The 23,050-nt window shown below is 41.0% G+C and overlaps 1 protein-coding gene across 2 annotated transcripts in view; it reads left to right on the forward strand.

Annotated features, from left to right (window-relative positions):
- Positions 1-428: 428 nt before the first annotated feature.
- LOC116333683 (polymeric immunoglobulin receptor-like) overlaps positions 429-23,050 on the forward strand; it is a 180,766-nt gene continuing 158,144 nt past the window's right edge. Inside the window, exons 1-8 of one of the 2 annotated variants that reach the window (XM_039610023.1) lie at positions 429-572; positions 1,286-1,585; positions 1,672-1,753; positions 1,937-2,163; positions 5,434-5,482; positions 5,568-5,656; positions 8,492-8,532; positions 8,645-8,711. In XM_039610023.1, the coding sequence (XP_039465957.1) occupies positions 524-572; positions 1,286-1,585; positions 1,672-1,753; positions 1,937-2,163; positions 5,434-5,482; positions 5,568-5,656; positions 8,492-8,532; positions 8,645-8,711 (904 nt within the window). In that variant the 5' untranslated portion in view covers positions 429-523. The remainder of the gene's footprint in view (positions 573-1,285; positions 1,586-1,671; positions 1,754-1,936; positions 2,164-5,433; positions 5,483-5,567; positions 5,657-8,491; positions 8,533-8,644; positions 8,712-23,050) is intronic. The other variant, XM_039610021.1, reaches the window with a different exon arrangement.

The raw sequence follows: 23,050 nt of genomic DNA on the forward strand, positions 1-23,050 counted from the left end.
ACCTCTCCCATGCTCCTAAAATGTGGGTGTGAAAGTCAGAGAGCTCTGGAATGCACACAAAGCTTGCAGACTATTAAGGATCAAACCTCTACCAAGCTACACCTAATTATAAAACTCTAAGAATATATAAGTAGATATTTCTAAGCATAAATGACAATCACAATACAAATCTAACAGTTACATCTTTATAAAAGCATTGCTGCTTATCATTAGACATATCATAAAGAGACATTATAAACATTAAAAACAAACAAAGTCAAAGATTTCATAAAAATTAGAGAAAAGCTATTAAAATAATCAGCAGAACATCAACAAAACATTCGTCAAATTCTAATTCAAATCTAAAGAAGTGTTCATTACAGTGTCATTACAATTCTGGCATTTATGTAGTTAACATCTGAAGCATCTGAATCTGCCCAATGGTCACATGACAAAGGGAAATTTTATATATGGTGGAATCTGGAGTCTGTGTTTGCACAACACAGAACACTTTCTTGTTAAGCGTCAAACTTGAAGAGGAAACATGCAGCGACTCTTTATACTCACGCTCAGCCTGATAGCATGGATCCCAGGTATTCACTGTGACTGTGTGCATTTGATTAGAGAAGTCAGACAAAAAGATTTTCAAGCTGTTTTCAGCTTCACATAATTGCAAAAAACAAAGATAATTTATGTCTGTGCCTCCTCCTCCTCACTTCTCTGCTGTGCTTTTGGCAAATACTCTTGTTAAAATGTATGATACTCCTTAGGCTTGCTTCTCTGTACAATTTTATGACTTTTCTGTATTAATCGTTTGTTTAAGACGGACTAGAAGGTTGTTAAAAGCTTGCAATCCCCCCCCCAGGAGCCGGAGAGAGCTTTCGTGTTTTTGTAAATCTTCCAAGCTCCTGTACAGTTTGCCCTTTAGCAAACAGTATGTTTGATGTTTATTTTGTCAGGCCTTCAAAAGCCTGTGTATTATAAAGAGATAATCCAATTTTGGATGGGAAGTATAAAGAGGTAAATCAAAGCAGGAAACGTCTTTGAAGGTTCTCAGTCATCCAGGTAATCGCAGTTTAAGGACCTTGGAAAGAAAAGCTTCTGGACTTCTTTAAGTTGCTTGAAGACGTTTCATCTCTCATCCGAGAAGCTTCTTAATATGGTGCAAGTGTTGCCAAAGGCCACACCTTTTATTTATAGATAACAGGTGTCTGCTGTGAGCAACTGCTCTGTTAAAGTTATGTCATGACTAAAAGTTTCATTTCAAATTGGTGTTTAACATTTAATCATTTCCACTTCTTGTCAGCTGTTCTCTGCTGGGTGACCACTCAGAAGGAGTTTATTGGCCCGGAGGGTGGATCCCTCACTGTCCAGTGTCGATATGGTTCTCACTATGATAAACATGTCAAATACTGGTGTCGTGGGTGGTCGAGAATTTCCTGCAATCCAAGTAAAGACAAAGTGAGCATTTTTGACGACCCGGCCCGGTTCATGTTCACAGTGACCATGAACGACCTGAAAGAGACGGACTCTGGGTGGTACTGGTGTGGTGTGGAATTAGCAGGGGCTGATGACATGGATTACACTGAAGTGAAAGTGATTCATGGTGAGTAATGGAGAAATTTTGAGATGATAAACATTTATTGACCCACAGTTTTAAAGAAGTTTGTTGCATTTTCACGATCTCTGCAGGTGTGTCAGTTGTGAACAGCATGGTGAGTGGGGAAGAAGGAAGTAGTCTCACGGTTCAATGCCTTTACACTCTGAGACTCAGGTATTTGGTTTTCCTTTGGAGGATTTTATCCACATTTTATCCTTTAAAACCCTTAGAACTGTCCTTAAAGAAGCACTGATCACACTTCAGTAAATGTGGGAATTTGTCCAGAAACTTTCATTGGTATCAAATGCTGGTGGACAGTGAGCATTCACTGACTCTCCTGTGACTGCCTGTCAACAGACTAAGTGAGAAGAAGTGGTGTCGGAGTGGAGACCCGAGCTCCTGTCTGTCGACGGGTTCTAAAGGGAGTTACGAAGATGCTTCAGTGGCCATCAGCGATGACAGAAAGGAGGCTTTCACTGTAACCTTAAAGAAGCTGCAGATGAAAGATGCTGACTGGTATTTATGTTCTGCAGGGCAGCAGCAAGCAGCCGTACAGGTTCAGGTCAGACCACACGGCTCTACTAGTAAGTTGATAAAGAGCCTTTCATATTTTTGGACATAAAAAACATAACAAATTATACTTTTGAGCTTAGCTGTCTAACTGATTCGAAACTGTGATAATTAAACTTCATTATGGATTTTAGTGTGCTGATATCATCAAGGATGATTTTTTTTCATCACAGGGAGTTTAGAGTTATTCAACATCCTTATGTTGAATAACTCTAAACTTCCCTCTCTAGAAATGCACCCCGTATATTTTTATTGCTATTCAGCCAACATTTAAAAGATTTATGACACAAAAATCACATGTGACACAGTTGGCTGTAAAAGAAATACAACTGATAGGAGCAACACAGCTGACGGCATGCATTAAGAGGAAAAGAGAAACCTGTATTCGGATAAAAACATTTTTATTTTCTCTCTCTGTTTCTATAAATATTAAGTGCTTCTCTCAAAATCAGCATGTGGTGCATGATTTAGACTAAGTCTAAATCATGATAGAATGTGTTATCCAAGGAAAACAGGGTGACAGGTAACACAATTGACATTTCTTTAATTTTAGGCCCTCGCCAACATGTCACCTCTAAATAGAGCCTAGTGTTAATTTGAATAGCAAAACTTGACATTTAGCTAAATGGCCAGGAAAAAATAAATGATGGAAACGGTTGAGTTTTAAAAAATTAATTAAAAACAACTATGCCCCAATATGATATTTATCATTGCTTGAAATGAATGTTTGGCCGATAAAGCTCGTTGACATGAAATTTACCCCTAACTGTAGAACAAACCAAAAATTGCTAAAATGCTAAACAGACATAGTCTGAGATTGTGTCATTATTGTGTATCATTGGTTGCAAATGATTTTAACAAACAATGCCATTTTGTGTTATAGACAACATTATTTTAAGTGAAAGAAAACATACTAAGACCCTTCCCATGTTTCACAGTCCTTACATGCTAATACAGGCATATTTACCATCTCTGTGTTCTTAGGTTAGAGTAATAGCAAATTTCCAAGACAAATAAATGATTACAGCTTATCATTTGGATAACATTAGCATTTTAAATCATGCATTGTCAGTGTTGGGTAAGTTACTTTAAAATAGTAACTTAGTTACATTACTAGTTACTTCTATCAAAAGTAACTCAGTTACTTCAAGTTACTCGTTACTTTCAAAGTAACTAGTTACTAGGGAGAGTAACTTTGGTTTTACTCGGAATTCTCTTGTTAATGTGTTGCTTCCCTAACCGGATACCCAGCCAGACTGCCAGTCTTCTAGCTTGCTTACTTGCCACAAGTGCACTGTGCCACCTACCAATAGAAAGGAAAAGATAATGTGCACATTTCCACAAGAGAAATCCCACGCCTGGACCGTCGTTGACCGCCGCCATGATTCTAGCCTACGTCACAGCGTCATGTGCGCTTTTTACATCCAACACAAAAACTGCAGTCGTGGTGCTTTTGATTGTACTCAGAACTTGAAAATTCTGCTTTCCGAATAGGAAGATGTAGGTAACACCAGACTGCAGATGAGCTGCATACAGAGCTGGACTGGGACAAAAAATCAGCCCGGGCGTTTTCACTGGAGACCGGCCCACCATTATAGGAAAAATCATAAAGCTTTTGAATGAAAACAAACACTGTTGTGACAGTGATGTACACTGTTTTCATGTTATATATGTATCAATCTATCAATTGTTTGTTGTAAGATTCAGATATTTATTAAAAGCTAGATATTTTAAATGAGAATAAGAGAGAAAAGTATTTCTTTGTGCCCCCCTTTCCCTGTTAATGCCCTACCTGGCCCCCCTGGCAAAACTTTGCTAGATCCGCCCCTGCACAGTTACCAGCTGTCAGCTACATAGAAAATGATCCTGGTGTTATTTGTCTCTCAGAAACAGCTCATAACTTCCCTTCAACTCATTCATGTCACCTAAAAGGTAAACCTGTTTCTCCATCACCTGTTCAGCTCTGATGATTCAGTAAGGACATCTCCTGGTTTCATCTGCATGTTTCCCTCTCACCAGATAAGATAACCTTTATTAGTCCCACACATGGGAAATTTGTTTTGTCACAGCAGGAAAAAAAAACAAAACAAATTTCCCACGTGTGGGAATAAAGATAACCAAACTGATATCATGACCAGCAACTTTACAGCTGTGGCTCCAGCAAACATCAGCTGATACTAGAAATTAATATTAAATAAATTCTAACAACAGCTGATCAAGCTTAAACGTGCTGCTGTTGTTTAGCGCGACATCCGCTGGTTTCTTCTTTCTGGCGTAAAGTGGGCGATAAATAAACAAGAGAGAAAAGCCGATCAGCTGATCATTGATCAGTTTCATGATTGAAGTAGCAACAGGAGAGGGAGGGGGGAGAATGAGAGAAGAAGAGGCAGCTGTGCAGCAAAGACACAGAATAAATCCAGCTTTGTGTCTTTTTCATTCTAGCTGAAGTCCGGGACAAACTGTGTTCCTTTTCACCTCAATACGAAACGCGTAATATTTTCTCTGAATACGAAACGATTCAGTTTTTTAGGGGACGGTTGGCAACTCTACTAACTAACCTTATTAATAAAATAAAGTTCAACATCAGTAACATAGCACCCACCCACCTGTATAGAAACTCCGTCATGCTAGCTAGTACCCAGTACGAAAAAGTCAGCATAACGAAAATAAACTCCACCTAAACTTGGCTTATATCTGACCGAGATAGACTGCAGGTCATAACTTCTTACCCGAAATTCAGTTCACCTGACACCGGCCGCCTCGGGTCTCTCTTCCTCCTGCCTCTCCTTTCCCTCATCCACCTGCTGGCCTCCATCACTTGCTAATGTTACTGAATCTGTGGAAGCTCCGCGATATCCACCACACGAAGTAATAACGAGCCTATCTAAATCCCAGTAACGAGTAACGCGTTCCTGATTTTGGCATAATAACTAGTTACCGTGCTCGTTACCACAATAATAACGTAGTTACTGTAACGCGTTACTTAATAACGTGTTAGTCCCTACACTGTGCATTGTAGGTATTTGTGTGATTGCTTGGCATTTTCTCCATGTCACCTTGTAGCTGCTGAAATGGGAAGAAGCAGCTTTAAAGATCAGTATGTGTTTGTGACAGATGGCAGAGGCTCTCAAGTCTCCACTTGTTCAGGGTATCGATTATTAAAAGTCACCTATGAACAATATTGATGTTAGGATGCTGGAAACACTCTTTACCTATAACAGCATATTTACAGAGTTGTTACAGTATTTTTTTTAACGCTACAATATCTTTACCTTCAAAAACAGAGCCCGTGACAACCCCACCTACTCCGAGTCAGCCCTGGAACCGTTACCGGTAAAAGTCAGCACTTTTTTATCTTCACTTTAATGGATGTCGAAGGTGGATTGTCTGCTCAGTCTGCTTTGTGCCTGCTTCCTAGTTACATGTTGGAGTCTATAGTGGGGTGTTCGTCTCTCCTGCTCCTTGTGGGCCTGGCTGTATTGGCAAGAAAGTTGTGGATACTGCACAGTAAGGCAACTTCATATTCCTTTGAATTTTAAAATGTTATTAAGTGTGTGTGTGTAAGGTTAATGTTGTTGATTGTCATTTATGCTTAGAAATCTTTACTCATATATGCTTAGAGTTTTATAATGGATTGCATAATAATAGAGGTTTGATCCGTAGTAGTCTGCAAAGACTCTGTGTGCCTTCCAGAGTGTTCTGGCATGCACACACATCTTAAGGTCATGAGAGAGGTCATAGCTTCTCTTACTGATTTATACTATAGGAGGACACCTACTCTGTATCTGTTTTAGTATAAGTGCCCTTTGTTTAGATGAACTGCTGGACTTCCAGGCCAGCAGATTTTGGGGAGTCGTTCACAGGGTCACATCTTGACCCCCCCCCCCCGCCCCCACCACCACCACCACCACCACACACACACACACACACACACACCTACACGACACACAGATAAGATACTCTTTGTTCACATGTACGCCTATGTAAGATGTCATATGTTAATGAACCTATACATATTCATCTAACCACAATAAAAGAAGCGCTACAGGGAACCTGGCTGAGAGTCCGACGGAGGTCAATTGGGCGGAAATACACTCGCTTCAGTCAGGTGTCCCTCGTGCACGAGTAACAGAAAGAACTTTGGCGACTTGTATCCAGTGTTGGGCAAGTTACTTTGAAAAAGTAATTAATTATAGTTACTAGTTATTTCTTCAAAAAAGTAACTGAGTTAGTAACTGAATTACAAGATTCTAAAAGTAATTAATTACTTTAAAAGTAACTATTGCGTTACTTTCAAATAAATGTTTAACCCTCTGGGGTCCAGGGTATAATTGGCCATTTTTAACTACTTTTGATTTGACCTCTACATTTCATCTTTAACCTCCTAAGACCCGAACTCTTCCACGACATGCATTTTTAATTTCTCTTTGATATTTGGGCATATTGGGGCCCAATGAATGTAAAAACAAAGAATTACCAGATTTTTTTTTTTTTTACCTTATTTTTGTTTTTAAGAAAAATAAGAGCCACATATGAGGATATTCGTTTAAAATTTTGATAGAACAGTAGCAGTATAATGTCCTCGTAAGTGGATATCAGGCCGATGCAGAGCAAAATTGAGTATTTTGGTCTAAATAACCCAAAATGTGATGTCCACATATGTGGACGGCAGGTCCTAGGAGATTAAAAACTATTTACTTTGCCTTGTTTGGTATCATCCTTTTCAGCACAACCTCACGTGTCTGAATTTACAGTTATGTTTTCATTTTGACATACTGTATTAACACAATTGATCTAAAATCAGACAAAAAACATAAAATCAGAGTAGAAAAACGTGTTTAATGAATCATATTTCATAACTTTAAATAACTTTAAATGCAAATATAAATTGTCAATTTTAAAATCCTCTGCACAAGTTTTGCAAACAACAAAGCTATTTGCATCCATTTACCTTTTACCCTTTTTTAAAATAACCATTTCAAACTATTTACAGAACAATCAGCTGTTCTTCAATAAGATGCCGCACAAATTATTTGTGCCACTCCAAAAAAATAATTTCTGTCCACTATAAAGGAGAACATCACAGCCTGATACCTGCAGGTCTGACAGCAGCAGGTGTATCACTCCTGTTTCTACCTGGAGACAGCAGTCGCCTCATTGTTCTGGCACACAACACAAAACTATCCACAACATTACACACTAACTACACAAGACAACACATTAACTACACACTCCAAACACGCTAAACGCCACAAATCTCTCACATCTCAAAACTCGCTCTCTCTCTCTCTCTTGCCGTCACTCCTAAAACTTCCCCTGTTTTTTTTGCTCATAAGCAGAGAGTGCTTGCTAGCGCTGTCCTTAGACAGTAAACGTGACGAAACCATTGAGGAAAAAACGCCGCACATATATTGTTTATCATGACTCTGGTTTTACGTGGCCTATCGACACAATTTATAAACTGGTATATATCACCTTGTTGCTTTGTCTCTAAGTGGTCATGTGATTGGCTTACCACAACTACTATATTCTTCCTCAGTCAAACAGCAGCACTCATGCGATTGTTTTGCCCCCTTAGCTCCAGGTGTTGTGCTAGACCAGGGGTCCCCAATCCCAGTCCACGAGGGCCGGTGTCCCTGCAGGTTTTAGATGTGTCCTTGATCCATCACAGCTGATTTAAATGGATAAATGACCTCCTCAACATGTCCTGAAGTTCTCCAGAGGCCCGGTAATGAACTAATCATGTGATTCAGGTGTGTTGACCCAGTGTAATATCTAAAACATGCAGGACACCGGCCCTCGTGGACTGGGATTGGGGACCACTGTGCTAGACAGTGATCGTGATTACCGTCTGCGGGAGCGCGCGCAGCTGCTTAAAGCTGTAGCGTCCAGATTACTTACGTAGTCAGCTACTTCCGTGCAACTGATATAAGATGTGGTAAGCTGAACACAGCTTCAACTGTCTGTTTGTTGAAAAATAGTAACGGACCGCATTTTCTTCTTAGTAACGGTAACGGCGTTGTAACGACAGGAATAGTAATTAGTTAGATTACTCGTTACTGAAAAAAGTAACAGCATTACTTGTAATCACGCCGTTATTCCCATCACTGATTGTGTCTTGCTTTGCTGTGTAGTAGAATTGTCTTGAATGTTCCAGCAAATAGGTTTGTAGCATAAACCTATCAGTGTGCGTGCGTGTGTGTGTGTGTGTGTGTGTGTGTGTGTGTGTGTGCATGCATCAGACACAAATTCTATATATAAATATAGATTTATACCATATAAAAAAATGCATTAAATATATCTGACTACTAAATTGAATTTATGTTTTGGCATTCTTTCTAGAGGAGGCTTCTTCACGCTTTCAGGAGAAAGAGAAATCCCCTGTAAGCCCCCATTATCATGGCCATCTCTGATCTATTACACTCCTTAAGAAACACAATTATCAGGGATATTTTTAATGATTAGATCACTCATTCTCCTTTCTGTCAACTACAGGATAATCCAAAGGGCATGAGAGACCTGCAACGAAGCAAGGAACACATTATTAAAATCGACAACAAGGGTACAATTAACCTACTTGCTTATTAAAACCATTTTGTGAATTGTTAATTGTTACTCGTTGTAACCGAATGTAATTTTTCTATTAATTTCCCACACAGAACATATGGTCTTTGTTCCAGTATCTTTTTTACCAAACCAAACCACGTCTGAACAAAGCTATATGTTCTGCTTCCTGCAATATAAATTTGGTACATTATAGACTTGGCTTATATAGACTCAGTATTTTAGACTCAATAAAATAAATCAAAATACACGTATTTAATTATATGTGACATTTTATTTATGTACCAGACCCACAAAGGTGTGGGCTGTTTTCCTTGTACACATGTGAACACATAAAGTGACTTTCTAAAATCTTCACCCTCTAAGCAGTTTTCCAAAGTGCTGTTTTCAGTTATCTAAAAAGCTGTTTACATGTGGATGAAACACACAAAAAAAGCTACATTTTCTTATGTAAGTGTAGACCAAGGGTCGGCAACCTTTCTGATGATGAGTGCCATCAGTGTTAACATGTTATTTTAATTGACTGCAATAATTATGTTACCTTATGATAACAAAATGAAAGTCTTACAATGTTAGGCTTAATTTTGTTCTCAATTGTTAGTAGTTTCATTGACATGTAACAGTTGCTTCTTCTTCGAACTAACTCGAAATAAAAACTTTGGTTGTAAGATTCAGATAATTTTTTATTAAAAGCTAGATATTTTAAATGAGAAAAAGAAAGAAAAGTATTTCTTTGTGCCCCCCTTTCCCTGTTAATGCCCTACCTGGCCCCCTGGCAAAACTTTGCTAGACCCGCCCCTGCACAGTTACCAGCTGTCAGCTACGTAAAAAAAGGATCCTGGTGTTATTTGTCTCTCAGAAACAGTTCATAACTTCCCTTCAACTCATCCATGTCACCTAAAAGGTAAACCTGTTTCTCCATCACCAGTTCAGCTCTGATGATTCAGTAAGGACATCTCCTGGTTTCATCTTCATGTTTCCCTCTCACCACATATCCAAACCGATATCATGACCAGCAGCTTTACAGCTGTGGCTCCAGCAAACATCAGCTGATACTAGAAATTAATATTAAATAAATTCTAACAACAGCTGATCAAGGTTAAACGTGCTGCTGTTGTTTAGCGCGACATCTGCTGGTTTCCTCTTTCTGGCGCAAAGTGGGCGATAAACAAACGAGAGAAAAGCCGATCAGCTGATCATTGATCAGTTTCATGATTGAAGTAGCAACAGGAGAGGAGAGAATGAGAGAATAAGAGGCAGCTAACAGGGTAAAGACGCAGAATAACTTCAGCTTTGTGTCTTTTTTCATTCTAGCTGAAGTACAGGATGATAGGTTTGTAACATAAACCTATTCGCTGGAACGTTCAGGACAATTTGCTACACGGCAAAAACAAGACACAAGTAGGCAAAGTTCTTTGTAGTACTCATGCATGAGGGAGGCCTGCCTGGAGCCAAGTGTCGTTCCACCCACTTGACCTCCGTCAGACTCTCAGCCAGGTTCCCCATAGCACTCCTTTTATTGTGGTTACATGAATATGCATAGGTTCATTAACATATGACATCTTATATAGGTATGCATGTGAACAAAGAATACCCTGTGTGTGTGTGTGTGTGTGTGTGTGTGTGTGTGTGTGTGTGTGTGGGGTCATACTGTGACCCCAGGAAGACTCCCCAGAGCCGTCCATCTAAACAAAAGGCACTTAGACTCAAACAGATATAGATACGTTTATCCTACCATAAAACAATAAGACAAGGTACGACCTCTCCCATGCTCCCAGAGTGTGGGTGTGAAAGTCAGAGAGTTCTGGAATGCACACAAAGCTTGCAGACTATTAAGGATCAAACCTCTACCAATCTACACCTAATTATAAAACTCTAAGAATATATAAGTAGATATTTCTAAGCATAAATGACAATCACAATACAAATCTAACAGTTACATCTTTATAAAAGCACAACACAGCTCTAACACAGGACAAACTGTGTTGCTTTTCAGCTCAATACGAAACGCGTAATACTTTCTCTGAATGAGGGACGATTTCATTTTTACGGGACGGTTGGCAACTCTACTAACTAACCTTATGAATAAAATATAGTTCACTATCAGTAACATCACAGCACCCACCCAGCTGTATAGAAACTCTGTCATGCTAGCTAGTACGCAGTACGAGTTATTGTAACTGACTGTAAAAAGTCAGCATAATGAAAATAAACTCCACCTAAACTTGGTTTATATCTGACCCAGATAGACTGCAGGTCATAACTTCTTACCTGAAGTTCAGTTCACCTGACACTGACACCGGCCGCCTCAGGTCTCTGCTCCTCCTGCATCCCCTTTCCTTCATCCACCTGCTGGCCTCCACCACATGCTAATGTTACTGAATCTGTGGAAGCTCCTGGATAGCCACCACATGAAGTAACGAATAACGACCCTATCTAAATCTAAATCCTAAATCCTCCTCCTGCCTCCCTTTTCTCTCATCCACCTGCTGGCCTCTGTGGAAGCTCCGCCATAGCCACCACCAAACAACTGAGTTAATTTTACACACCGACCATCATCTGGCCAATCCACCACCTTTCACTGCCCGATGGCCAGTCCAGCTATGGTCGTGCCATCAGTTAACCTAGCTGTGGCACGCGTGCCCAGGGTTGCCAACCCCTGGTGTAGACAGACCCACACAGAGCTCTCTTTAATTGTCTTTAATGCATCCGTGAGTGCAGCAGTTCAAAGAAGAATCAACTGTTACATGTCAATGAAACTACTACCAATTGAGAACAAAATTAAGCTTAACATTGTAAGACTTTCTTTTTGTTATCATAAGGCAACATAATTATTGCAGTCAGTTAAAATAACATGTTAACACTGATGGTTCCCAAGAAATCATAAAGCCTGTATATATAATGTACATATGAAGTGGTAATTTTTTCAGCTCCAAACTGCTGCTTGTTGCTACAAAGACCAAACATATAGAATATCAAATGCAAACAGTAAATCTCATCTGCCCAAAGCCCATGAGACCCAGAGGGGAAAAATGATTTCAGTTTTAGCTCCTATTAGTGGAACCAGACTGCACTGTTTGATATGTAGTATCATCATAATGATATAGCTAATTTTACACATTTCGACATGGATATAGTCTGACTGAAAACTTTTGGAGGAAAATGTACATGACGTTAGCGAATGCATTAGGAGTTGGCAAATTAACTCTGAAAGGAACAGCTCTACATTTTATGCTTGAACTGTCTGTTCTCATACTGAACCACAAACAGGCGTTTAGAATTGTAAATTCAACAAGCTAATGAGACCGTCGAAACTGCTGCGGAGCCCATGAGTCAACTAGACCTTGAAAATATTATATTAATATTTAGTTCACCTTCATTTGAGGGGTAAAAAATATCAAAATTCAAAGAGTCAAGATTCATTCACTGTGCCATACCAGCATCTATGTTCAGGCATGGCAGGTGATACTTTTGTTTGTGAACTGCAGCCCTTGATAATAGAGTGAATTTGACATCTCTTCCACTATGACCCCTATAGCAGCTGTTACGGCCGGTCTAGGAAACCCGATCGCAACACAGAAGAGTGATCCATCCCCTGCTCCACCCCAAGCAGCACATCACACCATAACTTAAGCATAAAACAGTTTTATTTACAAATACACCAAAGAAAAGAGATCACAGGAGTCACTCAGGCTTCGGGGTGGACCCAGGCCAAAATAACAAACAAAAAAGGAAACTAACTCACGGGAGTGTGTACTTACCTAGCCCCAAAATAACATAACAAAACAACAGTCACTTACCTCCCTAACTAACTAAACATGAGAAAACTGTGCCCAACAGAAAAGGCGGTCCACCCCTACTTCCTCCTGGACCAGCAAAACCACATAGGGCATGTCGCAGCCCCTGCCGGTTGGGGTAAAACCGAGGATGGATGGCTTCCGTCTTCAATCGTGCCGCCTTATACTTCGCCTCCAGGGCAGCATCCAATCCTGGCGGACCGTCCTCAGGATCCACCACTCCCAGAGGCGCACCTGCACAGTCACATTTGCATGTCATAATCTCAACCCACGGCGACAGCCGTAACACAGCAACATGTGTTATTTTAGGTTATATTAATATCACCAGAGGTTAGGATTCAATTCATTTCAATTCATAACATCAATAGCCTCAAGAGAGTTTATATTGTAAGGTAGACCCTACAATAATACATACAGAGAAAAACCCAACAATCATATGACCCCCTATTAGCAAGCTCTTTGGCGACAGTGGGAAGGAAAAACTCCCTTTTAACAGGAAGAAACATGCTGTGGAAGATAGTCAGAGATTAATAACAAGTATGATTAAATGCAGAGATGTCTATAGTGAGTAACAGATAGTGATGTGTCCTGTGTGTGGAAGCTTTGAAGCGTGTGTCGGGTAACCTCAGGGGAGTTTTTGTGAAGCGCGTATCGAGGCTTGCTTTGATTAGGTATGCAGTGACGTTCGAGGTCTCGCGGGGAGTCCGTAGCACGTGACTGATTCAGGAAATGGCTCGCCGGTTCGCGCCAGATTTGAAATAAAATGTGCAGCAAAACACAGCTGATTCCCCCATCACATCGTGTTGTGGAATTGGATTACGTACGTGTTACATAGTTACTTGAGCATTTCTACTTGATGGAACCAGCAAGGAAGAGAAGATTTTCCCCTGTCTGGCAACATTTTGATCTCATCTCTCCTAATAAAGTATCCACACAGTAATAAATATCACAAATGATAAGTACCATAATATAAAAAAACAACACCACAGATTCCTATAATCTGATTTCTGTCTTTTAGTTTATTAAAGAGTGAAGCGCCACACACTAGTTTCTGTCATTATCCAACACGTTCTCACTCCCAAAGCGTAACAGTTTACGCCAGGTGACAAATCGTCAACATATTACGTTTTCGGGCACCCAACACGTTCCTAAATGATGAGATCGGAAAAATGAGGAAATATGAGAACCGTTTGGACTCAATCTACACATGTTTGCTCTTTTTTCTTAAAATCGCTTGGGAAAACACTATTTAACGTCATTAAAGTGCTGATTAAAGTTAGGGTGAGGGATCAGGTTAGGTTTAGGGCTGGAATACAGGGCTGGAACGTCTATTACCGCAGGACCGTCATTCCACTGGATTTCATCCATAACCCACCGCTTACCATAAGAACGCGGAAGGTCACCTTTCGCATTTCTCAGGAAGGCCGCAGGACGTGACAAAACGTCAGGATGTTACGCCTCAGGAGTGACAACGGTCTGCATTATCCAGATGTACATAATCATGATTACACAGTTACACAATCATAGCAAAACTCCTGATAGTTTCCACTTTCTCTTTCATATCAGACATACTGAGACAATATTCAGGATAAATAACCATGAAAACAATTTATTTATTCAGTTTAGAGGTTTACACATCACATCATTATAATCACTGAGCCTGTTTCACTTGAATCGTCCACTTGATGGCGCAGAAGAGCAAATGAATCATCACAATGAATTCAAACCATGAGTCGACCAGTTGGATGGAAAGCTTCAGTTCACCACGAGGCTTCATCTCACCATCACTAATGAGGTGTCAAAGTGGACGATCCAAACAGGATATCTGACAACAGGAGACATTTACAAATGCATATTTACACTGATAATTCATATTTATCTTAATATTAACATTAAAAAAATGTTTTATACAATAAACGGAAAGGAGAGTCTTCCAGTGGGACGATCATTTTTGTAACTGTTCACCCAAACACTTTTTCTATATTTCTAAAAAACAAACACACAAAAAACTAACAACAAGTTTTTGCACGTACAGAGTTTGTACACATTACTGTTAACAAGAACACACAAACACTCATCTAAAAAAAGTTAATTGGACTACAGTTTAAATGCTCATGCTACATGTTTATTGAGATTGTCTAATGTCTGCGACGGTATCTTCTCCCACGTCTGCGGACACGGCACAAGGCCTTGTGGGGTCTCCTGCGTCTGCGAACGGGGCGAGAAGACCTCGCATATCTGCGATATATATCTGATTCCTCATTTGATGAGGAATCATCCATTTACATATTTGCTGAGTCCTAAATGTGAAGCCAGTGAGCCGTTTTAAAAAGCCCCCAAATCCCCTATGAGCAAGCACTTGGCGACAGCGGGGAGGAAAAACCCCCCTTTAATGGGGGGAAACCTCCGACAGAACCAGGCTCAGGAAGGGGTGGCCATCTGTCGCGACCAGGAGGTGTTTAAATGTAATATGCGCAAAATTCCTCGTTTTACGCATATTACATTTAAACTTACGTCAGCATGCTTGGTTAGGTGATGAAAACAAAATGACTCGCAAATACGTTTTAAATGGATGATTCCTCATTTGATGAGGAATCATCCATTGCGACAGCGGGACAGTGGACGTAAATGCCTTCTTTCACTCCTCTTTCAAAACATCTGTCCTCTCTGTCCAAAATGTGAACATTGGCATCCTCGAAAGAGTGACCTTTATCCTTTAGATGCAGATGAACTGCTGAGTCTTGTCCCGTGGAGGTGGCTCTTCTATGTTGTGCCATGCGCTTGTGAAGTGGCTGTTTGGTCTCTCCAATGTAGAGGTCTGGGCATTCCTCGCTGCACTGTACAGCATACACCACATTGTTAAGTTTGTGTTTAGGAGTTTTGTCTTTCGGGTGAACCAGTTTCTGTCTGAGTGTCTTACTGGGTCTGAAATACACTGGGATGTCGTGTTTGGAGAAAACTCTCCTGAGTTTCTCTGAGACACCGGCTACATAGGGGATGACAATGTTGTTGCGTCTGTCTTTCTTATCCTCCCTCGCTGGTGTCTGATCTTCTTTTAAAAGAAGATTAGACACCAGTCTCTGTCCAACGTTCACATTTTGGACAGAGAGGACAGATGGTTTGAAAGAGGAGTGAAAGAAGCCATCTATGTCCACTGTGAGCGACCATCTTTGAACAGAGGCGGTGGTTACGACACCAACTGTCTGCCACCTATAATCCAGTTTTGAGATCCCTTCCCAGACGCCTTAACGCCCACTCACATCTTGGGCCATCTGACCTCAGGAAATCACATGATAGGGTGGGGCCAGGTTTCACAATGAGCTCACCCGAAACCCTGGCTGATTGGGACCCACACCCACTTTCACACCTTGGCTCATGTGATTAGGTAGAGGATCATCAGGGGGTCCTTTGTCCCTCTTTGGGGGGAAACTCCCACTGGGTTTAAATCTGGGACTCTCCACCATTGACCCTTAGAACTGAAGAAGCTTCTCGGATGAGAGGTGAAACGTCTTCAAGCAACTCAAAGAAGTCCAGACGCTTTTCTTTGCAAGCTCCTTAGATTATCTTGGATATGTTGGTTTGTTTTTTGAAACATAGAAAAAGTGTTTGGATGAACAATTGCAAAAATGATCGTCCCACTGGAAGACTTTCCTAACTAACTGAAATAACAAGAGAAAAAAGAAAAACAAAACTTAAAAATCATAAAGATTTCATGTATATATCTATGTCTACAGAATGTGTGTGCTCAAAAAGGAGTACAATCCATATCCAGAATTCAGCATTATTTGATCCATACATGTTTAACTATGTACAAGTCTCACACATTGAACATATACAAATAAAACCATTTTCAGCACGTAAACCAAAACAACAACAAACTATATTTTTAAATAAACTAAGCACCCTGTGTTCAACACCTGCTTAATCTCTGGGCTTATTTTATATCTATGTGACAAACACCTTAATGAACACTTAGGCTTGGGGTACTCTGGCCGTGATCTATAAAAATGAGGACACAATGAGACAACTCAGTCACTGAGTTTTCTACATTGATGCAAGTTATAATTTTTAAACAATCGTGTGAATTTTTGCATTGATGTACTTTTCTTGATTTCATCTGTACAGGTGTTCCACACACTAACTCCTGTCACTATAAGCTGTGATATTTTACATTTGTCCTTACTCCTGGCTTGCTGAACATAAGGATTCCTCTCAGGTCATGAGTATTTGGTCTTATTTGGAACAAGTTCTGAATGTTGTGGGAGAAAGATTTATTTGCTGCTTTGTACATTGTTACAGTATAGACAAAGTTCGGCACGTGTAGCATGGTGGCCAAATGGTCTTGTAAACTAAAGATCATGGGTTCAATCCCCATCCGTGCCTTTACGGTGCGTTCACACCGAACGCGATAGACGCAACCAGAGCTTCAAGTTTACATGTAAAGTCAATGGAGAAGCGTGATGAAGCGTGACTGGGGGTCGCGCGAAACTTCAGAAGCAGTTTTGCGTTGCGAAAATTCTTTTCTGCCTGATTCACACAACTAAGTAGCGCGACTGACACGTTTGAAGTGTGAAGTAAAATACGCACTGCAGTTTGTGTGGTGCATTCGCGCTTGTCGCGTTTCCTGCTCGAGTTGGAAAAATCTGAACTCCAGCGTCAAGTCGCGCCGCGACAACCAATCAGGAGCCTGGCGACATGATGCTCTGACCTAGTTCAAAGGGCCAGGTCCAGCCAAAGCCATTCATTCTAGCAATCAGTAGTTTTCTGATGAGGCACCAGGCTCTCAGGGGCAGAAACAATGTTCTTATTTTTCTCCTCCTTCTCCCTGAGGATCTTCCACTTTAAGCTGGGTCCTTTTTATTCCTGTCTCTCTGTAAATAGTTATATTTTATATATTTATGTTTAATGTTTTTCTGCTTGAGCATCTTGTATTATTTCAAATAAATGTTTGTAATGACTAATGTGTAAAGCGTTCTTTACGCCGCTGCTCTGCTCTCCACAGTAAATAGAGAAGGGAGACTCTCTCTTCAAACGCTAGATCGACAGCTGCCGTCTTGCAAACATACCGTCTGGCACTACTTCCCCCCATATATGGCAAGCCATTAGTGCCAAAATTCGCCACTTTTCTAACCCGTTTGGTTAAGAAATAGCGTAAAAAACGCCATTTAATTATTCAAAACGCCGAAAAAAATGGGGTTCTGTTTCGACAAACGCCGTTTTTTCCGACTCTCACATGGCGCCCTGAACGCACCATCCGAGTGACATAAAAAGCGGCGTTCAAAGACAGACGGAAACGCCGTTTTTTCTGCCACTCGGCAGAAAACGCTGTTCAAAGATGCATAAAAACGGCGTTTTTTACGGCGTTACAGCTGGCACAGAACGCCGTAAAAAACGCCGTTTTGTCCGAATCAGAAAATTTCGGACAATCAGAAAATGGACTTTTTATTAAATTGTTCTCTTCAGTTTTGTCCATCAGGCAACAAATGTGAACCAAGAGAGGGAACAAAGCCTGTTTTTGCTTTCCCCGAATTATAGGGCAAGGGTGAAATTAGGGTCAATAAGGGTTAGAAATAGGGACTCACACCTCAGAAGGTTAAGACAGAAACATATACTGTATATAAATGATGCACATGATCTTTCTGATCTAAAAATCAAAGCCAATTTCTACTAGAAAAGTCACCCTTGGTTTCTCAGACTGTCATCACACTTCTCACATTCACTATGGAAACACCAAGATGGTGATAGAGGCAAAAAAGCACTAAGAGTAAAGCTTCAAGGCAGGACCAACCAATGAGATGGTGACAAGCTGGCTACGTTCATGAAGAAACTGAAACAACGTCGACTAAAAACCCAAAACAAACAAACCAAAAAAAAAAAAAAACCTGAACACTTGTCAGAGCTGACTTGTCGGAGTTACTGCTCATAAATGACAGCAGTTAACTCGCGTAACTTGATACCATATTTCAATTTCAATTCAATTTCAATTTCAATTTTATTTCTATAGCACATTTAAAAGTCACGAGTACAACAAAGTGCTTCACAGATGAGCCGCATTTGCGGGTTACAGCAATATAAGAGCAGAAAATACAATTGACAGCAAAGAAATACAGTTATAGAATGGTGACGTGACAGCAAGCATGAACCAGGGAGAGGTTAAAACTAAGTTGTTTGGAAGGCAAGCTTAAACAGATGGGTTTTAACCGTGATTTGAAGGATTGGATAGATTCCGGCCTTACGGACATCAAAGCGGCAAGCTGTTCCAGAGTTTTGGTGCGGCAAAAGCAAAAGCACGATCCCCCTTAGTCTTCAGTCGAGACATTGGTTGCATTAAGAGCCCCTGGTTAGAGGATCTGAGTGCTCTCGTGGGGACGTATAGATTAAGGAGGTCGATCAAATAACTGGGTGCCAGGTTATTTAAAATTTTAAAAGTGTATAAAAGAATTTTAAAAACGATACGGTATTTGACAGGGAGCCAATGAAGGTTGGCAAGGATGGGTGTGATATGGTCACGTCTTCTGGTGCCGCTTAGAAGGCGTGCTGCGGCGTTCTGGACTAACTGCAGGCGTTGGATAAGGGAAAGATGGAGACCTAAATAAAGAGAGTTACAGTAGTCCAGTCTTGAAGTTATGAAAGCATGAATGAGCTTTTCAAGGTCATTGTGTCGTAGGTAGGGCATTGCCTTGGAAATTTGGCGCAGTTGGTAGAAGCTGGTTTTCACCACTGCAATTGATACATTTTATCTTAAATAAAATAATTAAAAACGTATTAATTTTAACCATTAATATCAAATGTACCCATTTCATTGCAGAATTTCCAAATATCTGGATTCACCTTAAATGACCTTGCATATGTATTTTTCCAGTCTTGCCTTTAAAATAAAAACAAATTACAAAAGTCTTTAATGTTTCTGTCATGATCCTGGGTCGTTGACCCAGCGTTTTGTGTTTCCTTGGATTTCATTTTGTGTTTTGAGTTTATTCTGATTTTGTATTAGTTTAGGGTTGAACCTGGAGTTTAGTGTTTTATCAGCCCTACCTGTGTCTGTCCTCGGTGCTCTGTTCATATGCCCGTGTTTGTGTTGTAAATCAGTCTGTGTGTTTCCTGTTTTACTTTGAAGGTTGTGTCTCGTTATGCCCATTAGTTCCAGCTGTGTCCCCTCCTGTCTGCCATTTCCTAATTACCTGGTGTGTGTATTTATACTGCGTGTCTGCCTGTGCTCCTCATCGTGTCGTCTGTTTCCCAGTGAATTCTCTGTGTTACTCGGTGTTAATTCAGTGTTTCTCCGCGTCTCTCTGCCCAGCCTTCTTCATCTGCCATCTCTGTATATCTCTCGGTGTCATTATGTTATCTGGTTTGTTTGTTAGTTTTACCCAGTTTAGGTTTATGTTCAGTTCTGCCCTCACCTTTGTTACTTTTCACTGTAAATAAAGCTCCACTCGCATCTCCACTGCCATCTGCATCTTGGATCCTCATTCATTCAACCACACGACTGCCGCCCCAGCCGTGACAGTACGACGTGACCACAAGATGGATCCAGCAGCTTTGTCTGGGGAGAGCGACCTCGCACGCTTCCAACACCTGATGGACTGGGTAACCCACACCACCAACGCAAGGGCGAAAGTGGTGGGGTTAAAAGCCATCGAGGCGATCCTGGAAGGAAATCCCTACCTCTGCCAGCTCAAGGGAGTTTCAGACTTAATTTGCAACCTTGATAAAGCCCGGGAGGTGGTGCAAGCCCTGGAGTCCACAGACTTTGTCCAGCAGCAGTGGACTACGGCCACCCTGGAAGAATCGCGTCAGCTTCCCCTGCCGGAGGTTTTGCCCGGCCTGCCGGATGTGGTTTTGCCCGGCCCGTCGGAGCTGTCCGCAGGGAGGAAGCGACGATCGCGCCACCGGCGCGTCACCCCACAGCCGGATAATGGGACTTCAGAACTGCCGGCTGTGGTGATTGAGAAGGACCCTTTTTCTGTTTTGGACTGTGGGACAGTTTATTCAGGGGCTTTGTTTTGTGCAACAGATAACAAGGAGAACTGTTTGTTGCTTGTTCATTCTCCTGCTCAGCTGTCTTTACCTTGTTTAGCTGCCCAGCCACAAGCTCGTTTAGCTGCTGTCAATGGAAAATTGTACTTAGTAGTCAGTATAAGCTTTTAATGATATAAGTTTGCATATGATAGAATACTGTATGTTGACCTTTTGATGACTTAGACTGTTGTCCACTACAAGACTGTTTTATAAATTCTTTCTCACAGCGATAATAGCTGAACAAGCAGGAAGAGGAGAGCTGGACACTTTTATCTGCGCTCTCTAACAAGAAGAGGGGCTGCGTCCTTCTGAATCTCACAACACACACACATACACCTAAACCACTCTTATCTTCACTCCCTACACACTAACATTCTTCTTCCTATGAATAGACATATTCACTGTTGTATTGCTTTGTATATAAATAAAGACCAGAGCGGTAACAGAGGGCGCATCACAGGGCCCCCACTCTGGTGTGAGCGTTCTGTGACCGCCCTTGTATACAAGTGAAAACCACAGCGTCTGTGTGTGTTTCTACCCTTAGACTCTTAGCTGAAGAAGTGTCTTTAGAATAAATCTCTTGACAGCTGCCCAGCCACAAGCTCGTTAAGCTGCCCAGCAGCATTCAGCTCAGCCTCCGGTATCCCCACTAGCCCAGTCATCTATGCAATCTCCGTCTTCACAGACTCCCTCTGTACGGGAGGCTGTGTCTGTGCCTCCCATTTTGGACTCTTTTTTTCTAGTACGTATTTTTTGGAGAGAGACGAACACGTTGAAAATGTAATCGTTCCTCAACAGCTGGCTGGTTTAGAGACTGTTACTTGCTCCAGGGCCTCGCCAGAGGTTAAATTACAGCCCTCGGCTGACTATGGACCCCTGGAGGCTAAGAACCCAGCTGAGGACTGCACTGGTCCTGCTCTGCCCCTGCCAGAGGCCCGTGCGCCTGCTGGTCCTGCTCTGCCCCTGCCAGAGGCCCGTGCACGGCTGCTGTTTCAGCCCTGCGTGTGCCAGGGGCCCTGGTGCCCGCTTGTTTTGGGACGGTTTTCGCTGGGGGGCCAGAGGAGCCCGTCCAGCAACCTTCCTCTTCGGCAAGGAAAAAGAATAATGATTCAATGTCCTGCAGCCATGCCAACCAATGCCTTTTCATTTATTTTGCCCCTGATTAGGTCCAGATTAAGAAGAGTGAGGCCGATTTTCAACAGATGATCCAGGAGCGACTGAAGAAAGTGGAGGAGATCAAAAACTGTTTGAAGCTGAGCACGGTGAGCCACGAAGCAAATATTTCTGTCATGTGGTTTGTTGGATTCTCTCTTACTGATTTCCTGTTTTAGTCAAAGTCAACAAATGTGTTTAGAAAGTCTGACATGAGTTTGGTAAAAGCTTAGAGAGACTTTTACACAAACATCAGTTCTTTAGGAGGCTAGGTGTATAAATAGTTCAGTTAGTTTCATGAAATTAGACCAAGAGTAGAATTAATCTTGACTTGTAGAGAATGTCAAACCCCAAATATCCACTAATAGATCTATCAGAGTGTGAATGTTAGATGAAGCACTCAGGCATAGATAAAACCACTGTGTCAATGCATGTGTGACTGGGAGAATGAGATTTATAGTAGGAAGCGCTTTGAGTGTTCAAACTGAGAAATAATTGACTAGTAAAGGAGTCAGGGACACGGATTTCACCAAAAGAAGAGGCTTGATGGATCAGAATAAAATAAAGGTACTAGAAAAGATTTGAGCTATTAGCATTCATTTTTCAGTTTTTAGTGAAGTTTTATTTGGCTTAGTTGACTTACTTCCTTTACAACTACCAGAAAAAAATCACAGTTTGGTGTTAAAGTGCTTCCTGGTACTCTGAAAGGCCTAAAGTGAAACTCCACACGTGTTCCCCTGATCCCAAACACAGCTGTCAGGAACGATGACAGAATGATAAATCATCTTGTAAACGTTTTCTCACGTGGCTGTTACGCCCATGTTTTTAGCATTGCTAACTGTTCCTGTTGTGCTGCTCACAAATATGCAAACCTTATTTACATGTAACACATTTAAATATAAAGTCTGGAATTCTCAGGATTCAACACACTAACAAACTATTTCTTTGTTGATTTTCAAAGCAGATTAATGTGACATAACAAACAATATACCATCTCCATTCTGGATTTAAGGAGTTCAACCTGCCTGTTTTGTTAAGAAAGCTATTATGATAACTTCAAATATTCCAGTCTCAACTAGTTTGGGTCAAGTTAATGGTTGATATGACTCCAAACACTGAGGCGTCCTCCCTAACTGATGTGAAAAGCACCTGATAAAATACAGAACAGATTATTTGAGTTAAATTAAAAAAGTCTTCATAAAAGTGATGCCTGTGAAACCAATTCAAACCTGCTTCCTGTCAACATTATGCCAGTGTGATTGCGTAAAAGGAAGCAACGATTCAATATTAATAACTATAAATGATTTTTTTTAAAAAGGAAACCCAGAGTGGACAAAAACATGCAAATAGATAAAAAGGGATTTTA

The sequence above is a fragment of the Oreochromis aureus genome, linkage group 3 (genome assembly GCF_013358895.1).
Source record: "Oreochromis aureus strain Israel breed Guangdong linkage group 3, ZZ_aureus, whole genome shotgun sequence".
NCBI lineage: Eukaryota > Metazoa > Chordata > Actinopteri > Cichliformes > Cichlidae > Oreochromis > Oreochromis aureus.